This window comes from Plectropomus leopardus, chromosome 2 (genome assembly GCF_008729295.1).
Source record: "Plectropomus leopardus isolate mb chromosome 2, YSFRI_Pleo_2.0, whole genome shotgun sequence".
NCBI classification, from domain to species: domain Eukaryota; kingdom Metazoa; phylum Chordata; class Actinopteri; order Perciformes; family Serranidae; genus Plectropomus; species Plectropomus leopardus.
The window spans coordinates 35606089-35626358 of NC_056464.1; the positions used below are offsets into that span (position 1 = coordinate 35606089).

Genomic DNA, 20270 nt, shown 5'->3' on the forward strand with positions numbered 1-20270 from the left:
AACCTGGAGACACAACATACAAGCATTTGAACCTTTGAACTATGGGCAAATTGGTGCGATTTCTTTCAAAATCATAGGGAAAAAGTTCATGAGCAACTTGGAAAGAAATGTTCCACAAATTGCAAGAAATTAGTATATTTCAATTTTTTAAACTAGAGAAAAAATATATTTATGATTAACATTATTACACATTCACCTCTCACACTCAGACATGTAAACTGATTCATCCATGATTTATTATTTCATTGTTTGAAACTTTTACTGTTTTCTTTTTGATTGTTTGTATGATAACTTTTCTTTGTTACATGTTTGAAATTAAAATTTCAAATTCAAATTCAGTTCAAATTCATATTTACTTATTAACTTTTAAGCACTTTCTCCAGGTCAATTTCTGATTTGTTTCTTTTTCTTTTTTCAACCATTTTTCAGGTAATTAACTTAAACTTCTGGAATTTTTTTTTTTTTTTGCTCATTTGGGGTTTTTCTGCCAATGAGCAATTGGCTTCTTCCCATGTTGCTGAAAGAAAACCTGCTACGGTTTCAAAGGTTTTAACTTAGTGGACACCCCCACACTTTCCAAAATAAAGAGTACAATTTCAGGAGAAGTTGGTCACACCTTGCCGTCGTTCAGGCCGAGGAGGTATTCCCGTGCATGGCGCTCCACACCGGCTGACAGCTCAGGAGGAGGGTTGGCGCGGGCTTTGAGCAGGGCATGGTGCAGCGCTGGCAAAAACTGACTAATCCGCGGCATCACGGTGCTCGCAGACATCGGTGACTCTGCGGCATCATGGGAGGAGGCGGCACGCTTTACTGCTGCAAGGAGGAAACAAGAAAACATCAGAATTAACACTGAGCTTCAGTTTGTACTTACTGCAGGTGGGTTTTTTTTACAGCTTAAGTTACATCATTAGATTATTATTACTCATACATAAATGTAAAAGCTGGATTTCACTGTTGTAGTTGGTTGAGGTGGAGCTCAGCTATTCATTTATAATTATTTTCACTCTGGATTCACCTAAACTGATTATTCTCTTTATTAATCGATTGTTTGATTTGTGTAAACAGTAAAAATAGTCACAATAAGAAATGTCTTCACAATTTCAGATTTCACAAATAGCACAAAATGAATAAAAGGTGACAAGAAAATGACCTTAACGTTAGCTTTAAAAAAAGAGGCGGGGTTATTAGAAACTTATCATAAAAAATGGAAGAAATGTCTAAATTTATAATTATTTTATATTTAAAATTATGTCACAGAAAAAATAGAATAAACTATAAAACAAACAGATATTAAAAAAATAAATAAATAATTCAGCACCTTTTAAAGGTCATTTTCACATTTGGCTTTTTACTCTTTTTTAAAAATTGTAACCTTTTTTTAACTATTTTTTTGTTGACTTTTGGGCCATGACTTGTGAAATTGCTCATTGCATTTTTCCTGACATTAATTCAATTTGTTTAAGGGTTTAAAGTGTTGTAGCTCTTTCTCACTCACTCTCTTTTCAATAAATATATTTGGTTAAACAGGCAGCAAAACACTGAATAACCGAAACGTCCTTGGTTGAGCTTAAGGATCGGTATGAGGGCTCATGTTGGCATATTTTAAAGGGATTGGTATCGGCTCAAGAAAGACAATCAAAACTTAATTCTGACACGCCTCCTGGATAATATGAACTTAAGAAAATATTTTAAATGAAACACCCACCCAGCAGTCACTGTGTTACTCACTGAATTTGGCCAGATCTCTGGACTCTGGGAAGACAAACAACGCCTGAAGACACCTCTTCCAGCTCTCTCCCCTCTCTGAAAATGCAAAAGTATTACGTTGTATTAGTATTATGCTGCAGTGCATTCTTCACAAACACATCAAAAAATGAATTTTGGCCTTAACACTTCATGACATACCTAAAAATATTACTTTTGCACAGAAAACTGCTAGTTCTCACACCTGTCATACTGTTCATAGCTAAAGATTCAGTTTTCATGCATTATTTTATGTTTTTATATATTATGTGATATATAATAAAAATAGATTGATGCATGCACTGGCATGGCTGTGGTAAAAGTGGAATAATTCACACGACAAAGAATCAGACGTTAATCAGCCTCACTGTTGTGCCTTATTTTTCAATAACCACACGGCCTGTCCAACATTATCTTTTACATCATGTACCGGTACAGCCCACCTGTCCCATGTCTTACCAGGCGGCGTGGCCATCTGAACGCTGGATAACAGGACAAGAAAGCCTCTGTCTGAAAGTGGAGTCACCAGAACCTGAGAGAGAGCAGACAAATGTCCTTTAACAATTATTCTTTTATTTCACATCTTTCCTGCCCTTTTCTCTGAATTTCTTCCAGTCTGTCATGACACTCACTCATGTTGTACTCCCCCCTCTGCTGCTCTCATTTTCTGTTTATTAACACTATTTTTGTTTTTATTCAATCATTATCTCCAGTCGGTTTTTAAGCGCTGTTAGATGACACTCAAAACTTTTTGCAGACTTGTCACAATAAACCTAAAGATAGGGACACTTTTAATGTGAAATACCTGGGCAGGAAATGACTTTCACTAACAGTACCTTAACAGTGATGATGGCAAAGAAGAAGAAACTGGAAATTATTAAAAGGACAAAACTATTTGTGTAAAAAAAAGTAAGAAAAAAGAAAAAAGAAAACAGAGTGTTTCAGGGGAGCAGTGAGAACCACATGAGTGTGTTGTTTTACTACTGAAACTGTTCTGCAGACATTTACATGTTTTTCTACAATGCATTTAAGTATTTTGATTGTACCGTAATTCTATTCAGTCCTTTTTTATTACTGTATTAAATTGACTGTTTTTTTCTACAGACTTTGTCACTTGATTCATTATTTGTATTTTCTTATTTGATTATTATTTTTTTTTTTACATTTTTTTTGTTTATTTTATGGAGTTACTTTTATTTTAAGATTTTTATTATATAACACTGACAATTTGTTTTTTAGCATTTTTTTTGACTAGATTCATTTTCATTTGTATCTATTTGTTTTTGTTTATTTTCATGTTTTTTGTATGAAGTTACTTTAATTTTCAGATTTCTATTATGTTACTTTAACTTTTGCACTTTTTACAATACTGAGACAATGTTTTTTCCTTGATAAACTGATGCATTTCGTTAACAAATTCTAAGATCATTTAAGCTGTAAATTTTTTGCAAAGGCATTTCTTAGTGTGACTGTTAAAGGGTTAACCAGGGAACAGGGGGAATTAGAACAATGCAGATCCTGCTGTTTCTCTATTCGGCTGCTGCCCTGTGATGTGTCAGCACCCGATGCACTCAGCAATATAAACTGATCTCACATATTAAAATAAGCCAAACTCACCACTCTCTTTATCTCCAGCTCCTGCAGCAGCCGCGTCACGCTGGTCGTAGACCGATTTCTGTCTATCACCTCCAGAAGACTGCAGCAATAACCGTTCTTCACAACTGCACACGCAAAAAAAACCAAACACACAAAATCTTATTCAATTTCTGATTTCATTTGATCACACAAATACGGAGACAATAAAACTAATAATAAAATACAGACATCACACAAATGATGCTTAGTGATGGTCTGGATGCACTTTGAAAAATGCTGATTACTGGAAATTTAAATCTGCAGATGGTCAACTTTAACCCTTTCCTGTAACATTATTTTAAATATACCTTTATAATAACTATGCATTTAGTTTTCTGGACACTTTTTAAAATGAATTTTCAGGTAATTTTCTTGTCACCTTTTACCAATTTCTTGAAATTTTTTCCCCATGTTTCTGAAAGAAATCAAACCAATTTGCTTCTGTTAAAAACGGTTAAATAGCTTGTGAAAGGTGCCTGAGCTCAGCATAAGAAAACTGATGCTGGTCCAGGTTTACTGAACGTCGACGCACAAAATAACAGCTAACTGTATCGCTGTCCAAAAGTATGAGGCTTTGGTGAGTCTCATCAGCTGCGTCCTGTGTGATGTGCCGTCACTCTGAGGGTAAATCTGGCCTCACCTTCTTGGCTGCTGCTGTAGAGGTCGTAGGAGAGCAGCTCGGAGGGCACGAGTTTGGTCACCTGGTCAACCCTCATCAACCAGCCCATTTCCAACTTCTCTGGTCTGAAGGAGACACGAGGCACACACGCAGAAAATCATTTTAAAACGCTGAGGATGCATGATGCATCATCATCATCATCATCATCATGATCATCATCATCATCATCATCATCATCATCAACTATTAACTTCTAGTTGGTTTGAGTTAGTGAGGCTCTCCTCTGCAAAGAAATCTGGGCGTATTTCAGACCATCCTTCATTCATCTGTAATTTTGGTAGTTGTTGAGCTTCATAGGGCCAAACTGAAGAGTATTTTTTCCATTTTTGATGGAGCAAGCTCAGCTCTCTGAATTTTAAAATGCATCCTGTTCCTACTTGTGCACTGGACACCGGTTAGTTGGATTTGATCCTGTCACATCTGACGCTATATAAGGTGGCAAACGTCTGTTTTACAGTATTAAACACTGAAACAGCCCGAGAGGAGCTCCGTACTCACAGTCTGTGGGGCAGGAGGGGAGGAGAGAAGGAGCGCAGGGAGATCTGGAAGAGAACTCGGTCATCTTTCACCAAATCTCCGGTCCACACTGTGAACTGAGCGCGCTCTGAAGGACACAGAGAGAGACAGACTCAGTGATCACAGCTCGTGGAAGGAGATCGGCAGACCTGGCTGCCCAGAGAGGACCGTCTGTGTCCGCTCTGTCCACAGACAGGTGGAGACAGAGCGGCATTTCCCGCTACACTGTAGCGCATGTGAAGATATCAGAACAAGGTTCTTCACAAACATTGTATTCAAACAAGCATTCTCTGACCAGATTAAAAAATACAATATCTACGAGGCGAAAACGGTGTGTGTTTCATAGAAGCAGCAAGATATGTTTGAACATGTCACAACCGAAGAGACAACCAGCACAACCACCTGACAGCTGGAACGAAACTCCACATGACTCACACTCTGCATCATGATTTAGCCCATTTCTCTTCGTTTCTCCACAACATTTCCAATTTTGTATTTTCAATGCAAAACAAACATCAGCTATTTTATATACAGTACACACACATTTTATATACAGTACACACACACAAAACATGTTTAGTGTACATGTTTTCATGACATTTTCTTATTCCTATATACTTATACCTGATGCTTTGGTAAAATTGGTCAAAAACATTCATCCCAATAAAGCAATCTGAGTTTGAATTTGAGAGAAAAAGAGAGAGAGAGACGACAGCTCATGAACATCAGCAACCTTTTAAGCTCTATTATGACTAAACATGGACTCACCTTTACTCCCCTCCGCTGACTCACTGTTCGACCTGTTCATCAAACACATAAAACACAAACATCAGCGCACTCATTTACACCTGAGGTCAAGATTCAAACTCCTGCAGCATTTCATTTCTCCGCAACCTTCAACTTAAATCTAAAGGGCCACGCTTTGTTTGGGCTCATTTGCAACAAACTCATTTTGCCAGGCACTTTATTGTTGAATGGATTATTTATGGATTATTTAAAATAATTAAATGCAAAATATATAAAAATGCCTGCACAGCAACACCACACAAAACAATCTAATTCATATATTTGTTCTGATTGTCTTTTCATAAATAATTAATGGCAAAAATGAACAGAAAATTGTCTTTCTGTGTCTTATTTGATAAGTTTAAACTATAAATGATCACATTAAAATATGTGATAATAACTGGACAAAGCATTCACAGACACTGACATTAGACTTCAGATCCTTTTAACGTAGAAAAAACTTGAAATGCCTGAATGAGGTTTTCAGCAGAGCAGAAGATTAGTTCACTTCAAAGTGAAATTTTGATGCCAAATTGGCCGTGAAGTTTCATTTTAACAGTTTCCTTTTAACTTCCATCCAGAAATACAAAACAGAATTTTGTAGGTGTCCGATCACATAAATTCAATAAATTCAATAATTTACTGCTAGAGTAGGAAATTTAGCCGTAAAAGACGATACAGTCTGATAAACAACAAAAGCATAACAAGGGGCACCGTGTTATCCTCCAAGAGCTCCATAATCCAGATGACAAACTACACGACCAAACCCAGTCCACTGCTCTGTTTCTGGATATTTTTATACTGAATTACTCGACATCTTTTGGTATTAGTCGAAATGGTTGATTGGAATAAGATCTTCATACCTGATGGGGGCCAGAGGTTTGCTGGGAAGTGAAGAGTCTTTTCCTTTAAACTGGAAAGAGACGACGGCGTACGGGCAAACCTGACGAGGCCGCTCCCGCAGCTCGTCGAATGAATACTCGTAGAAATATTGCTAAAAAAAAGACAAGATAAGATAATCCTTTATGAGTCCCACAGTGGGGAAATTCACAATATTACAGCAGCTATGAGGTACAAAGAAGTATAAGCAGCGACAGAAACAATACAATAGTGAAAAATTATTACAAATATAAAAATATTAAGATATTAAAATGTTAGATAAAAAAAAAAAACAAGGTGCCAAGTATGCTTAAAAAAACAAAGAGCAAAAACAGTAACATAAATAAAATAAAATTACAATGTGCCAACAGAAACGGTCTAGAAAAAATAAATATACTGTAAATATAAGAAATATTTACACTGACCGCACATGGAAAGAAAAGAAAAAAAAGGACAAACAGTGTTCAAAGACATGCTTTACTTCATTCACAGGCAGCTCAACTTCAGAGCAAAAAACTATTTTTGTGGTGTGCAGTACGACGTGTGAACTGGTCAATGCTTCAGCTGCTTCATATCAACAACAGAATGCTGTTAGGACATACTTTTATATAATTATCCATCTTTTATATTTACTTTCTCTGCATCCACCTACAGTAAACTCATACCTATCTATGGAAAAGTCTCGCGTTATGCAACATGAGGTGGACAGGTGATGACCTGAGGCCCCTGACCTGAAAATGCCTGAGCTAAAAGTTTAGAAACATCTCTGAGGACTCTAGTAGCTGACGTGTTTGTAACGGAGAGTAACCGTTTCTGTCACAGTGAGGAGCATAAATACCTCTGCATCTCCACGTGTCGTGTGTCAGCCAGCTTTCTGCGTTCTGTGCTCAGTCTTGTCTGTCTGGGCTGACCCGAGCGCTCGTCTTTATTTGTGCTCGCTCTTGCTGTACTTGTAATTGCATTTGTTTCGTATACTTGTACTAAACGTTTCCTAATTGCGTCAACCAGTGTCTCAGTGCTGAATACAATACAGTACAATTCATCACAGATGCTAACGCATTTATATTTGTGTTCAGATATTTTATACATTTCTTCTGTTTTTAGATCCCAACACAAACTTTACATCCAGCGCCTAAACATTACAATTACAGGATAAGTCTAATAAGTCATGTTAATCACTAAAACAGATTCATTTTAACGTTTTTCTGTCTAACAAATCATAATTTTTGTCTAAATGTCATCATATTAGAAGCACAACTGGTCTATTTCTGTGTATTTATAAATGATTTCTTTAAGATTTGCTCTGGGATCCATTTATTATTATTATTTTATGGTTAATTTTGATTATTTTTATTATTATTTTATATGTCCATTTAAAATCAAATATATTGTTTTATTTATAGTGTATTTTATTTACCAAGCACTTATTTATTTTGGGACCTTTGACTGTCTTTCCCTTTTTGACTCTTTATGTGGATGGGATCGAAGCCATGGAATGATAGATATATAAATGTTTGCCAATTGTATAAAGTTATTTTTTTCTTTTCTTTTCTTAAACGTACATTGTAATTCACCACGTGCATAACTTTAAATAAAAAATTGTTAAAAAAAGATTTGCTCTGGGCTTGCTGTTGCTTGATAAAGATGATAAAGATGTTTATCGGTGCCTACGTGTGTGTGTGTGTGTGTGTGTGTGTGTGTGTGTGTGTGTACTAACCTGTGTGAGTTCGAAGGCGTGGTAGGAGGTGAGCGATGTGACTTTGCTGGCGTTCTTGGAGATGTGGCTGTCGAAGCGCGGCGTTGGATCTAGAAGGTTCTTCATGTTTTCATACATGCTCTTCACTTTCCCCTGAAACCAAAAAGCAGACACAACTCAAAGGTCAAAAATGGACTACCACACCGTCTCTATCACCACATAGTGAGCACGGGAAACACATCTGAAACGGGGCCACGGAGCCGACTGTCATGACGAAAACCGGCCAGCTGATTTACCTTCATCACTTTGTAGATGATGATCTCCCCCGAGGCTCCGGGAGTTATGGAGTTTATCTGAAGCAGGTCTGAGTACCTGGACAGGTACACTCCTAGAGGCACACACACGCAAAAACAGCAAAACACACACAAACACAGGAAAACAAAATCAAGATCACAGGTAACAGAGTAGGTGGATTTTAGCTCTGCATGATTTCACGTATGGAAATTACACTCAGCACCCTGTGAGAAGAAAAAAGCTCAGAGTGAACAATAAAATTTTGTGTTATTTTTTTGTCTGTATCAGCATGCATCCGTTCGCTCCTACCTTTAGCGGGGTTTCCCAGCACGTTGAGCCGGCTCTGACCCACAAGCAGCCCCTCCTTACAGAGCGAGTGCACCTTCAGCAGACAAATTATTCAGAAAAATTAGAAACTAGATTGCACAGTTACCGCCTGTATTGTGCTTGTCTTGTTAACACCTCTCCCTGTCCTCTTAGGCCACATCCACACTAACCTGTTTCTGTTTTAAAACAGCAATTTGAAACAAACACAATCTCAGTGTACACTTCGTTTTAGCACCGTTTCAGAATTAATCTCCATTCAACACACATCACATGAGCTTTCATGTGCACTGGGCATGCAAATACCAAACAGGAAGCAGACTGTCTGCTCTGCAGCTGGTTGTTCGGTAGCAGGAAATACTATGAAGAGGGCATGTTGTTCTGCTTGTTGTTGGAAGCAATCAGCTATCAGATATCAGTTTATTATTGGTATATTCAGTAACAACAATAGTAATGATAACAGCAGTTACTCAGAGACCACAGACTATTGTCTACATTTACAGCTTCACAGAGATGTGTAGATGCAGATCAGAGGGCTCTCCTCCAGCAGCTGCTGGGAGCTTCTGCTAAAGTCACCTGATGCATCTGGACATGAACCTGCAGCAGACAGTGTAGGACAGACACCTGCTGAGACACCGAAGAATGACCGTGACACCGGCAGAAAATGAGAGCGGAGCAGACACCGGCAGAGACACCGATAGAGACACCAACGGAAATAACCGGCAGAGATTGAGAGCGGAGCGGACACCGGCGGAGACACCGGCGGAGAATGAGAATGGACCGCGATAATTATCAGCCTGATAATTAGGCTATGGCACATTCCTATTTGTTTGTTTTTTCGTTTTGTTTTTTTGCTTGGAACGATAACAGTGTCGAAGTGTTTCTCAAAGTAACCAGAGTATGGACGTCAATGTTGCTACAAAGCAAACACCACAACAGAGCGATATCAGGAGCATTATGTGTTGCCAAAGGTAACCATGGCAATGGGAAAGGAGTCACCGCACTAAAACGGATGAAATCATAAAAGATATGCAGACCTCGTTGTAACGTTTTATCTTGATACATCGTATCTGAATAGACCCAAGTGGGAAGCGAACGTGGGTTTCTGTGTCATCATTTTAAAGAGTCTCTGTTTCTGTCCAGTCTGAGACGTGTTGACGCATTTTTCCACTTGAGCATCTAAGAATGCAATTAATGTTTTAGTTCAGAAAAAAAGAAAAAAAAACTGTGTGATAGAACCATGATCTCAATTCTTAGGGAGAAAAATCATGATTCACATTTTTAACTTAAATTGTGTAGCCCCATAATTGTGTTTTTTAAAACAAAAACGCATCAGTGTGGATGTAGTCTTAGACGCCAACAATCAACAGCATGGCTCATTTTTTATCTCACCTTTGCGGTTTCAGCCAACAGGAAGCAGTAGCTCTCCTCCAGCTCCTTGTCTGTCCTCCCGTCTGTCTTCATCTCCCTCCTCTTCTCCACAAACTAAGACACAGACACACACACACACACTGAAGAAACTAGAAGGGTGTCCAGAGAGCGAAGGCCTCCACCAAGGCCAATAGTCCAGTCTTCTGTGATATAAATATCTGCAGGTATAACAACCATACACATCAGCCCCCCAGCAGGACAAAGCACCATGCTGCATTCAGAAACGGCCCCGAGGAACGTAACAAAGGCATCGACCTGGCCTCCGAATTCCCCAGACCTCAATCCGATCAGAAACAGGGCGTGTATGACCCAGAACCACAGAAAGCAAATTGTTTAATTAACATTTTTATCTCAGAAGCTCTTAAAACAAGATGCGCTAATCCCTCTGAGTGAGTTTAAATCTCTGCTGACGGACACAGAGCACAGTGAATGCGTGTGTGTTCTCCGAGTGTCCCAGCAGGTTCGTGTTTGGGACTTTTCGATGATGCACGCAGTGTCCCTTGTGTGTTTTGCTTTAAATATGCACTTTAGTATCGGCGACATTTCTCATGTTTTGTCGATGTTTACTGTCGTGTGCTTTTGTTGTTTTTGTATGTAATGTAATCAGAGTGTCCTTGTAAAAGAGAACTTGCTCTCACTGGCCTTCCCTGTTTAAATTTAAAGACAGGTTAAATCAATAAAATAAATCAAGCATTCGTGGGACATGCCGGTACCCAGGAGGTCCTGTATCCATGTCTTTACAAATCAGAGCTAAGTCCGATCCAAGGCGGGTCCTCTGACCTTTTGAGACATGGACACAGGACCGCTGGGGGCAGATTGGGATTTAGGGAATTTGGAGGCCAGGCCTTCAGCTCTTTGTCATGTTCCTGAGGCCGCTCCTGAGCATTTTGTTTGCAGTGCGGCATGGAGCATCGTTGAGGAGCATCCATATCTAGACCTAAGGTTTCCCTGCAGAACATGTGACTCACTTTTATTCTCGTCACATCTGATGTTTAAATGTTGTGGCTGATCAGTGTATATGTCCGACTATATTCCCAAAACTATTAGAATTATGTCGATGTCTGGTTTCGCTGTCCATTTATTACGTATTTGTATTTTGGAAACAGTTACATTTGTGAAAATAACACTCTAATATCGTGATTTACATACGTATAAATATCAAATGCTCAAACTGAGGTAACCTGAACCTGGTCAATTGTTATCAGACACATGGAAAGACTTTATTTATTTATTTGAGTCAATTTTAAATCGAAATCATGGTGACATTTATAGCAGACAATTCACATTTGGATGAGTACAACTGCATGCCACACCTTAGCGGCAGAAGAAAAGCAGGGTTACAGTTGTCCTGGTTGTCTCATAAAATCACCGTCCCCGAGTGCTCCATAACGACTGCTGGAGGCTTCTGCAGAGGATGACCGAAACCCGTCAACGTGGATCGTGATATAGAGCCATCGCGTTTCTACAACAGACTTTGTTTCGTCACTCCTGAACTTTCCCCATTGTCAGCTAGATTTTAAGATGTATGGCGTTTATTCCACCAAGGCCAAAACGCGTTGTTTCGCAATGTTTGCTACAAGTGAAAAGAAATTTGTGTATCCGTCTCGTGATCCATATCTGCTCCTACATTTAATGGCTTCTTTCTTGACCCATTCGCCAAGTTTCGTGAAAATCAGAGCAGCAGTTTTCACATAATCCTGCTGACAAACAAACCAAACCGAAAACACGAGCTCCTTGATGGGTGTTACGTAATACAAGCTCAGCTGGTCAAACATGTAAACACATAAAGCCCAGTCTTAATGACCTTTTCTTGATTCACCGGCTGAACTCTACCTACGTAGGTAAAAAACAGCCACTCCTCCATCACCAGATCTTTGTTTCAATTAGCCTCCAAATTATTTTAAACCATCATGAGCGATACTTCAGACTTTGGTTGCATTTGACTTGTAAGTTGTGCTAAATTAAACAGTTGCTGATGCTCCTCCACCCGCCGCCTCTCACCTCTTTCTCCAGCTGCTCGTTGTAGATGAGCCGCGGTTTGCTGTAGGTGAAGCAGCCAGCAGAGCTGGTGTCCAGGTAGCTGGAGGTCAGGATGGTCATCATGTCTTCGTACTCCCTGGACGCAGTGGAGACATACTGTTCCAGATCTGAAAGACGGACACAGAGGTCAGCATGTATTTTACACTCCCTGGACTCTGGAGACGCACTAATAATCGTCACTGAGCTCTTCCGCATGTGACAATAAATTAAGAAAAAAAGAAATTGTTGCACATTTTTGATGTTATAGCCGTAGTTAGCACGCATTAGCTCAGACGGCTCCCTTGACTCGTGCAAAGTGTTCTTCGTTCAAGCTACTATGACTTTTGTTACGACAACATGTATGCTAACAAACTGTCCTCTTGTCATCTCTCATTACACACTTCTTTGGTACAGACCCCAAAAATTACATCACTATCATTCTTTTTTTTTTGTCAAAATGAAATGCAAAAGATTCGTTTAATACACAATAATATCCAGACGCCATCAGTATTAGTAGCAGATATTGGCTTTAAAATTGAATAAACATGCAGATTTTTGCCAATATCATAAAATGATATATTTTATAAATACTGACAAAGTGAACATGTACAAAACATCGACCCCAAGTTGAAGAATTTTTCGTATTTTGCACAAAGAATGAATATTACACAAACTGAAAAACAATGTATATGACAGAACAGACTTAATGATTACTAACATTAAGTGGGAAAAAATGAATATTTCTATATTGGTATCAGTTACTGGCAAAATGAGTTGTTTTTATACTGGCATATTGGATATCACCAAAAATCCAATATTGTGTATCCCTAAATGCAATTGTAATGTTTGTCAAAATAATCTTTTTTTCATACCATGCAGCACAAATTGACAGTGACAGTAATATTCAATATCCCTAACGGACCCGAGCTCGTCTATAATATTTAACTTCTGTTGTGTTTTATCTGACAGATTTCACAAGCAGCAATAATCAGAAATAATTGTGCAATAAATGTCGCAATGATTTCCACCCTTTGTGCGACATTCAGCTTTTTCAAGGTGAGTCTCGCCCACACCTAAAAGAAAGGTTTGGCCATCTGGGGATCCCACAAAAATAATTGTTAGCCCACCTCAATTATAACAGGGCTAGTCCAGCTTTTTTGTGCCAAACTCTCAGGAGACTACCTGCAGCAGCTGCCTCCCTGCGTGTGGAGGAGACGGGCTCAGCTGGAGCGTCAGACACCTGAGAGGTCCATGTGCAAATACGCACACACATGACAGAAATTTAACACGAGATCACTCATGATCAAATTAGCACAGGAAACATTGTGTGCGCCATAATTACAGCATTGGAGGTTTTTTTCCCACAACCGCTGGAACAACATCGAGAGCCGATTATTCAATGAAGACGAGTTATGTTTCAATCTGATTGTCTGAAAGAAACAAAAAACACCAGCAGCTTCTACATTTACACAGGTTGCACACAAAACCCTTATAGGGTGGTGACTCAAAATACAGCCAAGATACAGCAAAATTTCATTTTGTATGCAACCGTCTCAAATGTTACATTTTTTTTCTTATTAATTGCTCTTTTTTAATCTTTTTGGTTTTCTTTGTTTCTTTGTTCTCTGTAGATACTGTACATATCTTTATTATTACTATTATTATTATTATTGTTATTTCATTAGTACCTTTCTTTGTAAATATATTTGCATTATTTTGCCTTTTTAACAAACATTGTATTCAGTTGCTGCTCTCTTATTTGCTGCTGTAACGAGACGATTTCCCTCACGGGATTAATAAAGTATTTCTTTTCTAAACAATGATAAAACATTTCTGCAATTCACCTAACACGCAAACTCCCGTCATGTGTTTCCACACAAAGCTGCATGAAAAACAACAAAATAAAGTAACTTTGAGCAAATGTTTCAGCTTTCACACTCTTCATACACAAGTGTGATGTGATGGGTGCTGCAAGTTCTAAAATAGCAAAAACTACAATGGCAACACAAAAGCATTGTCGCATTAGTTACGTTTTGCTGCTGATTAGGGCTGTCCCTTTAAAGTCGGAGATTCGAATCATTACTCAAAGACCCCTCAGTCAACTGAGACGTTTTGATCCCAGGACTTTTGCTTTAGAGCGAGCGCTCTCAACTTTCACGCCACTTGATGCAACGGCACAGATGAGGAAGAGATGCTGCACTTTTGGTGAGGAGATAACATTATCTTCTCTCTTCTGCTTAGAAGTGGTGAATTTAAAGCTCACAGCAACTTAACACTGTCACACTGAATGTCCCACTGGACCCGTTCAAACTTTAAAACTTTACACAGAATGAAAAATGAATTGTCCGATATTCACATTGGACGATATCCAGGTACAGTCGGTTCAGCCCTGCTGATTACAGATCAGAGTTCACTTTTACAGATGGGTTAGGGATAGGTTTTGGCTCAGGCTGAGGAGAAAAGAAACACAAATCAATGGGGAGACACACCTTAAAGCTGATGATTAAACTGTGTGCAGCACTCACGGCTTGTGTGATGCTGCTGATGCAATTTGTGAGGAGGTTTTGCATTTTGCTTAAAAAAACAGCCCCCAACTCTCACTCTGTGCTGTTTTTTTCATTTGATTGGCTCCAATATCTTTTATCATATTTCATGCAATGTGTCTTTTTTTTATTCTAATGCTACACCAAGGAGTGACAATCCTATTTTCGTTTTGTATTGTGCACAATACAGTGACAATAAAGGCTTTTTATTCTATTCTTCACCCCTGCCACTCCAGCGCTCTGACAAGTTATGAACAGTCCCTAAGTTATATCAGACCAAACTTTACTTAGAAACTCAACCCTGCTGACTTGGTCAATAAAGTGCTCTAGTTTAGGAAGTTTGTACTTGATCTTAGTGTCCTTCAGATCACATTTTCAACACATAAACAAACAAACACAGAAGAAACAGAGAGAAGCGTCCACACACACTCACTCACTCACTCACTCACACACACACACACACACACACACACACACACACAGCTAACTTAAATGTAAACAAACGAGTGGACGGTTAGTTTAACTCTCTTTAACGTGAACTAACGTTTACACGAAGCTGAAATCACACGGTTAGACGCAATATTGAGTTTGTGAAGATTTATTATCTCCTGCAAACAAACTGCAGTTAGCTGCTGACTGAAAATAGACGTCAACATGCACGTTAGCAGGCTAACTGCTAACTAGCATCCTCCTTCACTAACCAACCAAATCACAGCTGCTACAAAGCTTATTTGGCTTTATTTAGTGAATAATTATAAATGCATGGATGTGTAGCAGCACAACTTTATACATGTCACAATATGTGTCCTAACGGAAATCACGTGTAGCTAATGTTTTGTCCTTTAAATAAGCTAAGTGTTAAAAACATTTTAGAAATGGACTTGTCCGATAATGGATTCTGACGGTTACTCCCAAACGTTAAAAGGAAACGACTATAAATAATCTAATTATCTAATTATTTAATGGCGGGTTAAAAATATACAACTTGTGGTTACTATATTATGATTTTCTTGAATTGCACCAAGAGCAGCCCACCTCTCTTCTCCTTGGTTTTCCTCGGTATGTGGAAATTGAGGGCATCCTTCGGCATGTGCCTCTGGTGGACGGGCTGCGGTACCGAGTTCCTCTTCTCCATCCTCCCGCCAGCAGCGCTCACTCTGCCCGGAGCAGCCGCAGCCTCTCGGGCTGGGTGAACCTCGATCACCTCGCCATCTTGCAGGCTAACGTTAGCGCCCACCTCCGCGGCAGCAGACACCCTCCTCGGCGGACGAGCGGCGCCCCTCCGAGCCGGGTTGTCGTCCATAAGTCGGGCTTTCGACCAAACCGACGCGTCTCTTCCTAACCGTCAGTGTGTCGCTGTGTCTCGGCTCCGGTCCCGCGGTGACACCGCTGTTACCTCCTGGTCCCGCAGCGCAGGGAGACGGACCAACACATAACAACCCGCGCCATGCTCTTCCTGCAAACAGCGGTCTTCTTCACGGAGATTTAACTGCAGCTGGACGTGATGCTGCTTTACCGCCATCTGCTGGAAATAACGACCACCTTCAGCTATGGAGGACGTTTTCTTCCAGAACCAGAATTCACTTTATTGGCCAATAATATGTGGGAAATATTGACTCACCTTTTTCCAGAGGTGTTCCTAGGATTTGAGGACATTTTGGATCTCTGTAGGGAAAAAAAATAAAGAAAATATTACAAGGTATTATAGTATTACAAAGGACTTTTAGGACCTCAATGAGGGAAAAAAGAAAATTGCAGGTAGAGAGAATTAAGTCTTAATATTATGACTTTTTTCTCATGATATAACAAATTTATTTGCTTAGTGTCAAAAAATAACATAGTTTTATGAGAAAAACTAATTTAATGAGAATAAATTTGTCATATTACGGGAAGACAGTTGTAATTTTCTAAGAAAAAAAGTCATTATTAAGCATAAATATGAATAAAGTCATTTTTTCACAAGAAAGGGGATACTATATTACATTACAAAAATAAATATATTGCCAGCAAACTATAAAACAGAGGAGAGGACAAGCAGCCTCCTTAGCAACTGCTGTCCCTCCAGGTAACCTTTTGACCTGTGCTCTCACCTGTTGTGTTTGCTGGCAATTTATTTATTTCTATTATAAAATATAACCTCTCTCGCAAAAATACAACTTTATTCTCATAAAATCACGACCCTTTTCTTGTAAAATTATGACTTTGTTCTTGTAATATCATGACTTTTTTCCCCGTAGAATTCCAACCTTATTCTTGCAATATTACCAGTTTATTCTCCTAAAATTACATCTTTTTTCTCATAATATTACGACTTTATTCTTAAAAAATACAACCTTATTCTTGTAAAATTATGACTTCATTCTCAAAATTTAGTATTTTTCTCCTCTGTCATGACATATATGTATATTTATACACACACACACACCCTTTTGAGAGGTGTTCCCTCCATCTCACAACCCACATTAATATTCTGGGGCTGTATATTTTAAACTTGCACTTGTTTTTAAAATAAGAAAACTTTAAAAATGTATTTTACTCTATTTTAACATGGAAACATTTTATTTGCAACTGTCAGTATTCATCCATCCAGTGACAGAGACCAGCTTTCTTTTTACAACAGTTTATTGATGCTTTGGTCTTGTGACAACACACATTAGTTGACACCTGAACTACATATTACCTTTTTCTTTTTTTAACTCAGCAGAATAAAAATCAACTTACAGCATCACAACTATCCTGATGAAGGTAATTCATAATATCAAACTGATTGTCTCCACATTTTAAGTCACATTTCACGTGTAATGTGTGAGCACATATATAACAGACATGATTGGCTTTGTTCCTACATTCATATACATATATACTTAATGTACATTCTTTACATACATACAGTACATACACAACAGGCTCCTGCTTCAGGACTTCTCTGATTGTCTCGACGAAACACTGAATATTTCGGCTCTGTAGTGACACCTACAGCAGCCGTTTCAGTTTTACAGGATGTTGAGAACAAACTGTCAGGATTGATTGTTAAAAAAAATGAAAATCCATTTAACCTTATCGCATTGGGAATGCTTTAAATGTACTTCAAGATAAAATTACAATACTGCATCGGCAACTGTGTCTCAAATGAATTCCATTCATACATAAATTTGGGATTAGCAAATATAGTCAAGGAAAAGGTTATACCACCTTTTTTGGCACATAGTTAATGACTGCAAAACATTCCCTGACTGCATTTTTAGTTATTAATTCTCAGCAGTTTTACTGTGTAAACGCCGCATATTGTAAACACTGCATTAATACATTTTTGGCGCTTAGATGGAGAAGCATCCAACAGGCTGACAGATACACAGAAACCACCACCATTTCATTTTTAGAAAGTTATCATTAAAGAGCAACATCATCTCACTGGAGTCCTGTTTGTGTCCATCTGAAGAGTGTGATGCCAATCAGTGCCGTGCTCAGGCATTGTTGAGGACAGGTGCTCAAGTTCCACATAGCACATTTGAAAAAAAAAACAAAACTGGAAACACTGATACTGAATCATGGAGTAAATGTGCCATAATCCCAAAACTAGCACCTACAAGAGGTTAAAATAATCAGTAGGTTCAAAAGATGTCACAACCTTTTACAACAGAGTTATTTTATTTAATAGTTATATTAAAAATATTGATTAGTGCAGGTTTGAGGCGGCAGGCAATGACAGGTCAGAATCACCACGGTTACACATGAGAGTTACACATGATGCTGTAAGGCTACACACTCCTCCAATGTATGAACACAAATTAAATTGTAAATTAAATTGTAATTGTAAATTGTTGCAGCTCTGCTGCAGAGTGGTTGCACATGAACATTATCTGTAGAAGGCTGTGTTTGTTTGAGACTTGCAGTTTTTAGCAAATACTTGTTGAATGTACAAATACATTCACATTCATAACATATAAGCACAAATTGTTGTGATGTCTGACTGATAGCCTGATAAGTAATTTGGAACTTTATCCATTAGTACAGCATGCACAGCTGTCTTCTCCAGTGTCTTAAACATTATTTAAAAATTTCTTAGAAATAGACTACATTGATAGAATTCTTCAAAAGTTCTTCTAGTTTCTGGTAAAAACCTTCTGAATGACGAACACTAAGGAATTTAACCAGGAGAAACTAACTGCAATAACGGTATTGCTTCATATTTCCTCACTGTTTTGACTGAGAGACCCATAGTGGCAGAAAATTACACATCGTGTGTTTAAATCTTGAAGAGCTTTATCAGTAAAAAAAAAAAAAAAGTACTGTGCTATTCATGTGCGTGGAGTCAGCGAGAAGTTGCTCTAAAAAAAGAAAGCCTGAGGAAACTTGACAAACATGTTTGCAATGTGTGCCTGGTGAGCAACTTTCTCTGGAATGAGCGGGACACCGTCTTTAAAGAGGCCCTTTTATGCAAATTTTTGGGATCATATTTGCATTTTGGGAATCTACTAGAATAGGTTTACATGCTTTAAAAACACATCATGTGTCTCATAGTGTCCTTTTCTACAGCACTTCTGATCTGATTGGTCAGCTGGCTCTCTCTATGCACATTCAATCTATTTATTACATTGTGATGTCACCAAGTTACGGAAGTAGACACTGAAACTCAAACGAGCTGTTTCAGGCAGCCTGGGAGCAGTGTCTTCTGAGGGAGAGCGAGCTCCCTTTGGTTTGGACTTTGCACTTTATTACTTAGGAGACCTTTTAAAACCACAAAAATGCTACACAAAACAATTAAAAAAACCAAACAAAAGCATAATAGGTCCCCTTTAAGCATGGTATCCAGTTCTCAGTGTTCTGGATTGTCGTGGACACACTGTTTTTTGTGGCGTTCTAGAACAGATCGGTTGCCATAGATACCAGCAGCCAGGATACAGCAGATACAGTGTTCCGGAACACGATGGCTAATGACCGTTTCACTGGAATTGCATTGCTAGGCAACAGCTTGGGTCGACGTTTACTTCCTGTCAGCTGATGTCATCCGCAAACCATGGATGTATTATAAGGAAGTCTGTAAAACATTCCAACAGGAAATACGAAGGGCCCCGTTTAGTATGTTTGTGTTGTCACGTCAACGGTCTTTTGACAAGTTTGATGTTCTTGACTTTGTCAATGACATCATCATCAAGTCCCCCGATTTGATTGGCTGTCAGGGTCAGTTTTTTGGTCCGAGCATCAGCACCTGAGGTTCAGCTCCTCGCACTGCAGTGAGTCAACCTCGCCCGTGTCCATGCCAACCTCTTCCCCCTCCTCGCCGCCACTGTACTCCTCCTCCATCACCTCCCTGTCCTCCTCCTCCTCCTCCATCACCCCCTTCTCCTTCTGACAGGGAGAAGCAGAAGAGAGAAGGGAGGTGGAAACATCATCAGTGCCTCCGCTCACAGTTTCTCCTTCTTCTCCTCCATCCATCCTGCAGTCTGCTCTGTCTCCTGTCTCCTCCATCTCCCCATCTACAACCGTCTCCATCTCACCTGTCTCTGTCAGCCTCGTCTCACCCTCCATCCCTGTTTCTGATTCCAAACTCGTCCCACCATCCACACCCAAACCCGTCTCCATCTCTCTACCTGTCATTGTGTCATGTGTCACCACAGCCTCTTCACCCACATCAACATCTCTCTCTCCTTGCTCTGCTTCCAGCCCCGTCTCCGCCTCCCCCCACACCCCCTTCTCATCATCAAGCCCTGTCTCACCAAGGGCC

General features: G+C 39.1%; 2 protein-coding genes across 4 annotated transcripts in view; both read right to left on the reverse strand.

Annotated features, from left to right (window-relative positions):
* Positions 1-15998, reverse strand: part of LOC121960354 (protein TASOR-like) — a 24663-nt gene extending 8665 nt beyond the window's left edge. For all 3 annotated transcript variants that reach the window (XR_006106974.1, XM_042510022.1, XM_042510015.1), the window contains exons 1-14: positions 15581-15998; positions 11985-12130; positions 9945-10037; positions 8538-8610; positions 8231-8322; positions 7956-8087; positions 6223-6353; positions 5342-5373; positions 4556-4661; positions 4019-4122; positions 3361-3464; positions 2203-2275; positions 1729-1803; positions 617-813 (exon numbers count right to left, since the gene is read on the reverse strand). Coding sequence is in view for 2 of the 3 variants with exons in the window: in XM_042510022.1 (XP_042365956.1) it covers positions 617-813; positions 1729-1803; positions 2203-2275; positions 3361-3464; positions 4019-4122; positions 4556-4661; positions 5342-5373; positions 6223-6353; positions 7956-8087; positions 8231-8322; positions 8538-8610; positions 9945-10037; positions 11985-12130; positions 15581-15848 (1626 nt within the window). In the remaining variant the exon portion in view is untranslated. The remainder of the gene's footprint in view (positions 1-616; positions 814-1728; positions 1804-2202; positions 2276-3360; positions 3465-4018; positions 4123-4555; positions 4662-5341; positions 5374-6222; positions 6354-7955; positions 8088-8230; positions 8323-8537; positions 8611-9944; positions 10038-11984; positions 12131-15580) is intronic.
* Positions 15999-17149: 1151 nt separating this feature from the next.
* Positions 17150-20270, reverse strand: part of arhgef3 (Rho guanine nucleotide exchange factor (GEF) 3) — a 34461-nt gene continuing 31340 nt past the window's right edge. Inside the window, 1 exon segment of the mRNA XM_042510035.1 lies at positions 17150-20268. Within this exon segment, the coding sequence (XP_042365969.1) occupies positions 19748-20268 (521 nt within the window). The 3' untranslated portion in view covers positions 17150-19747.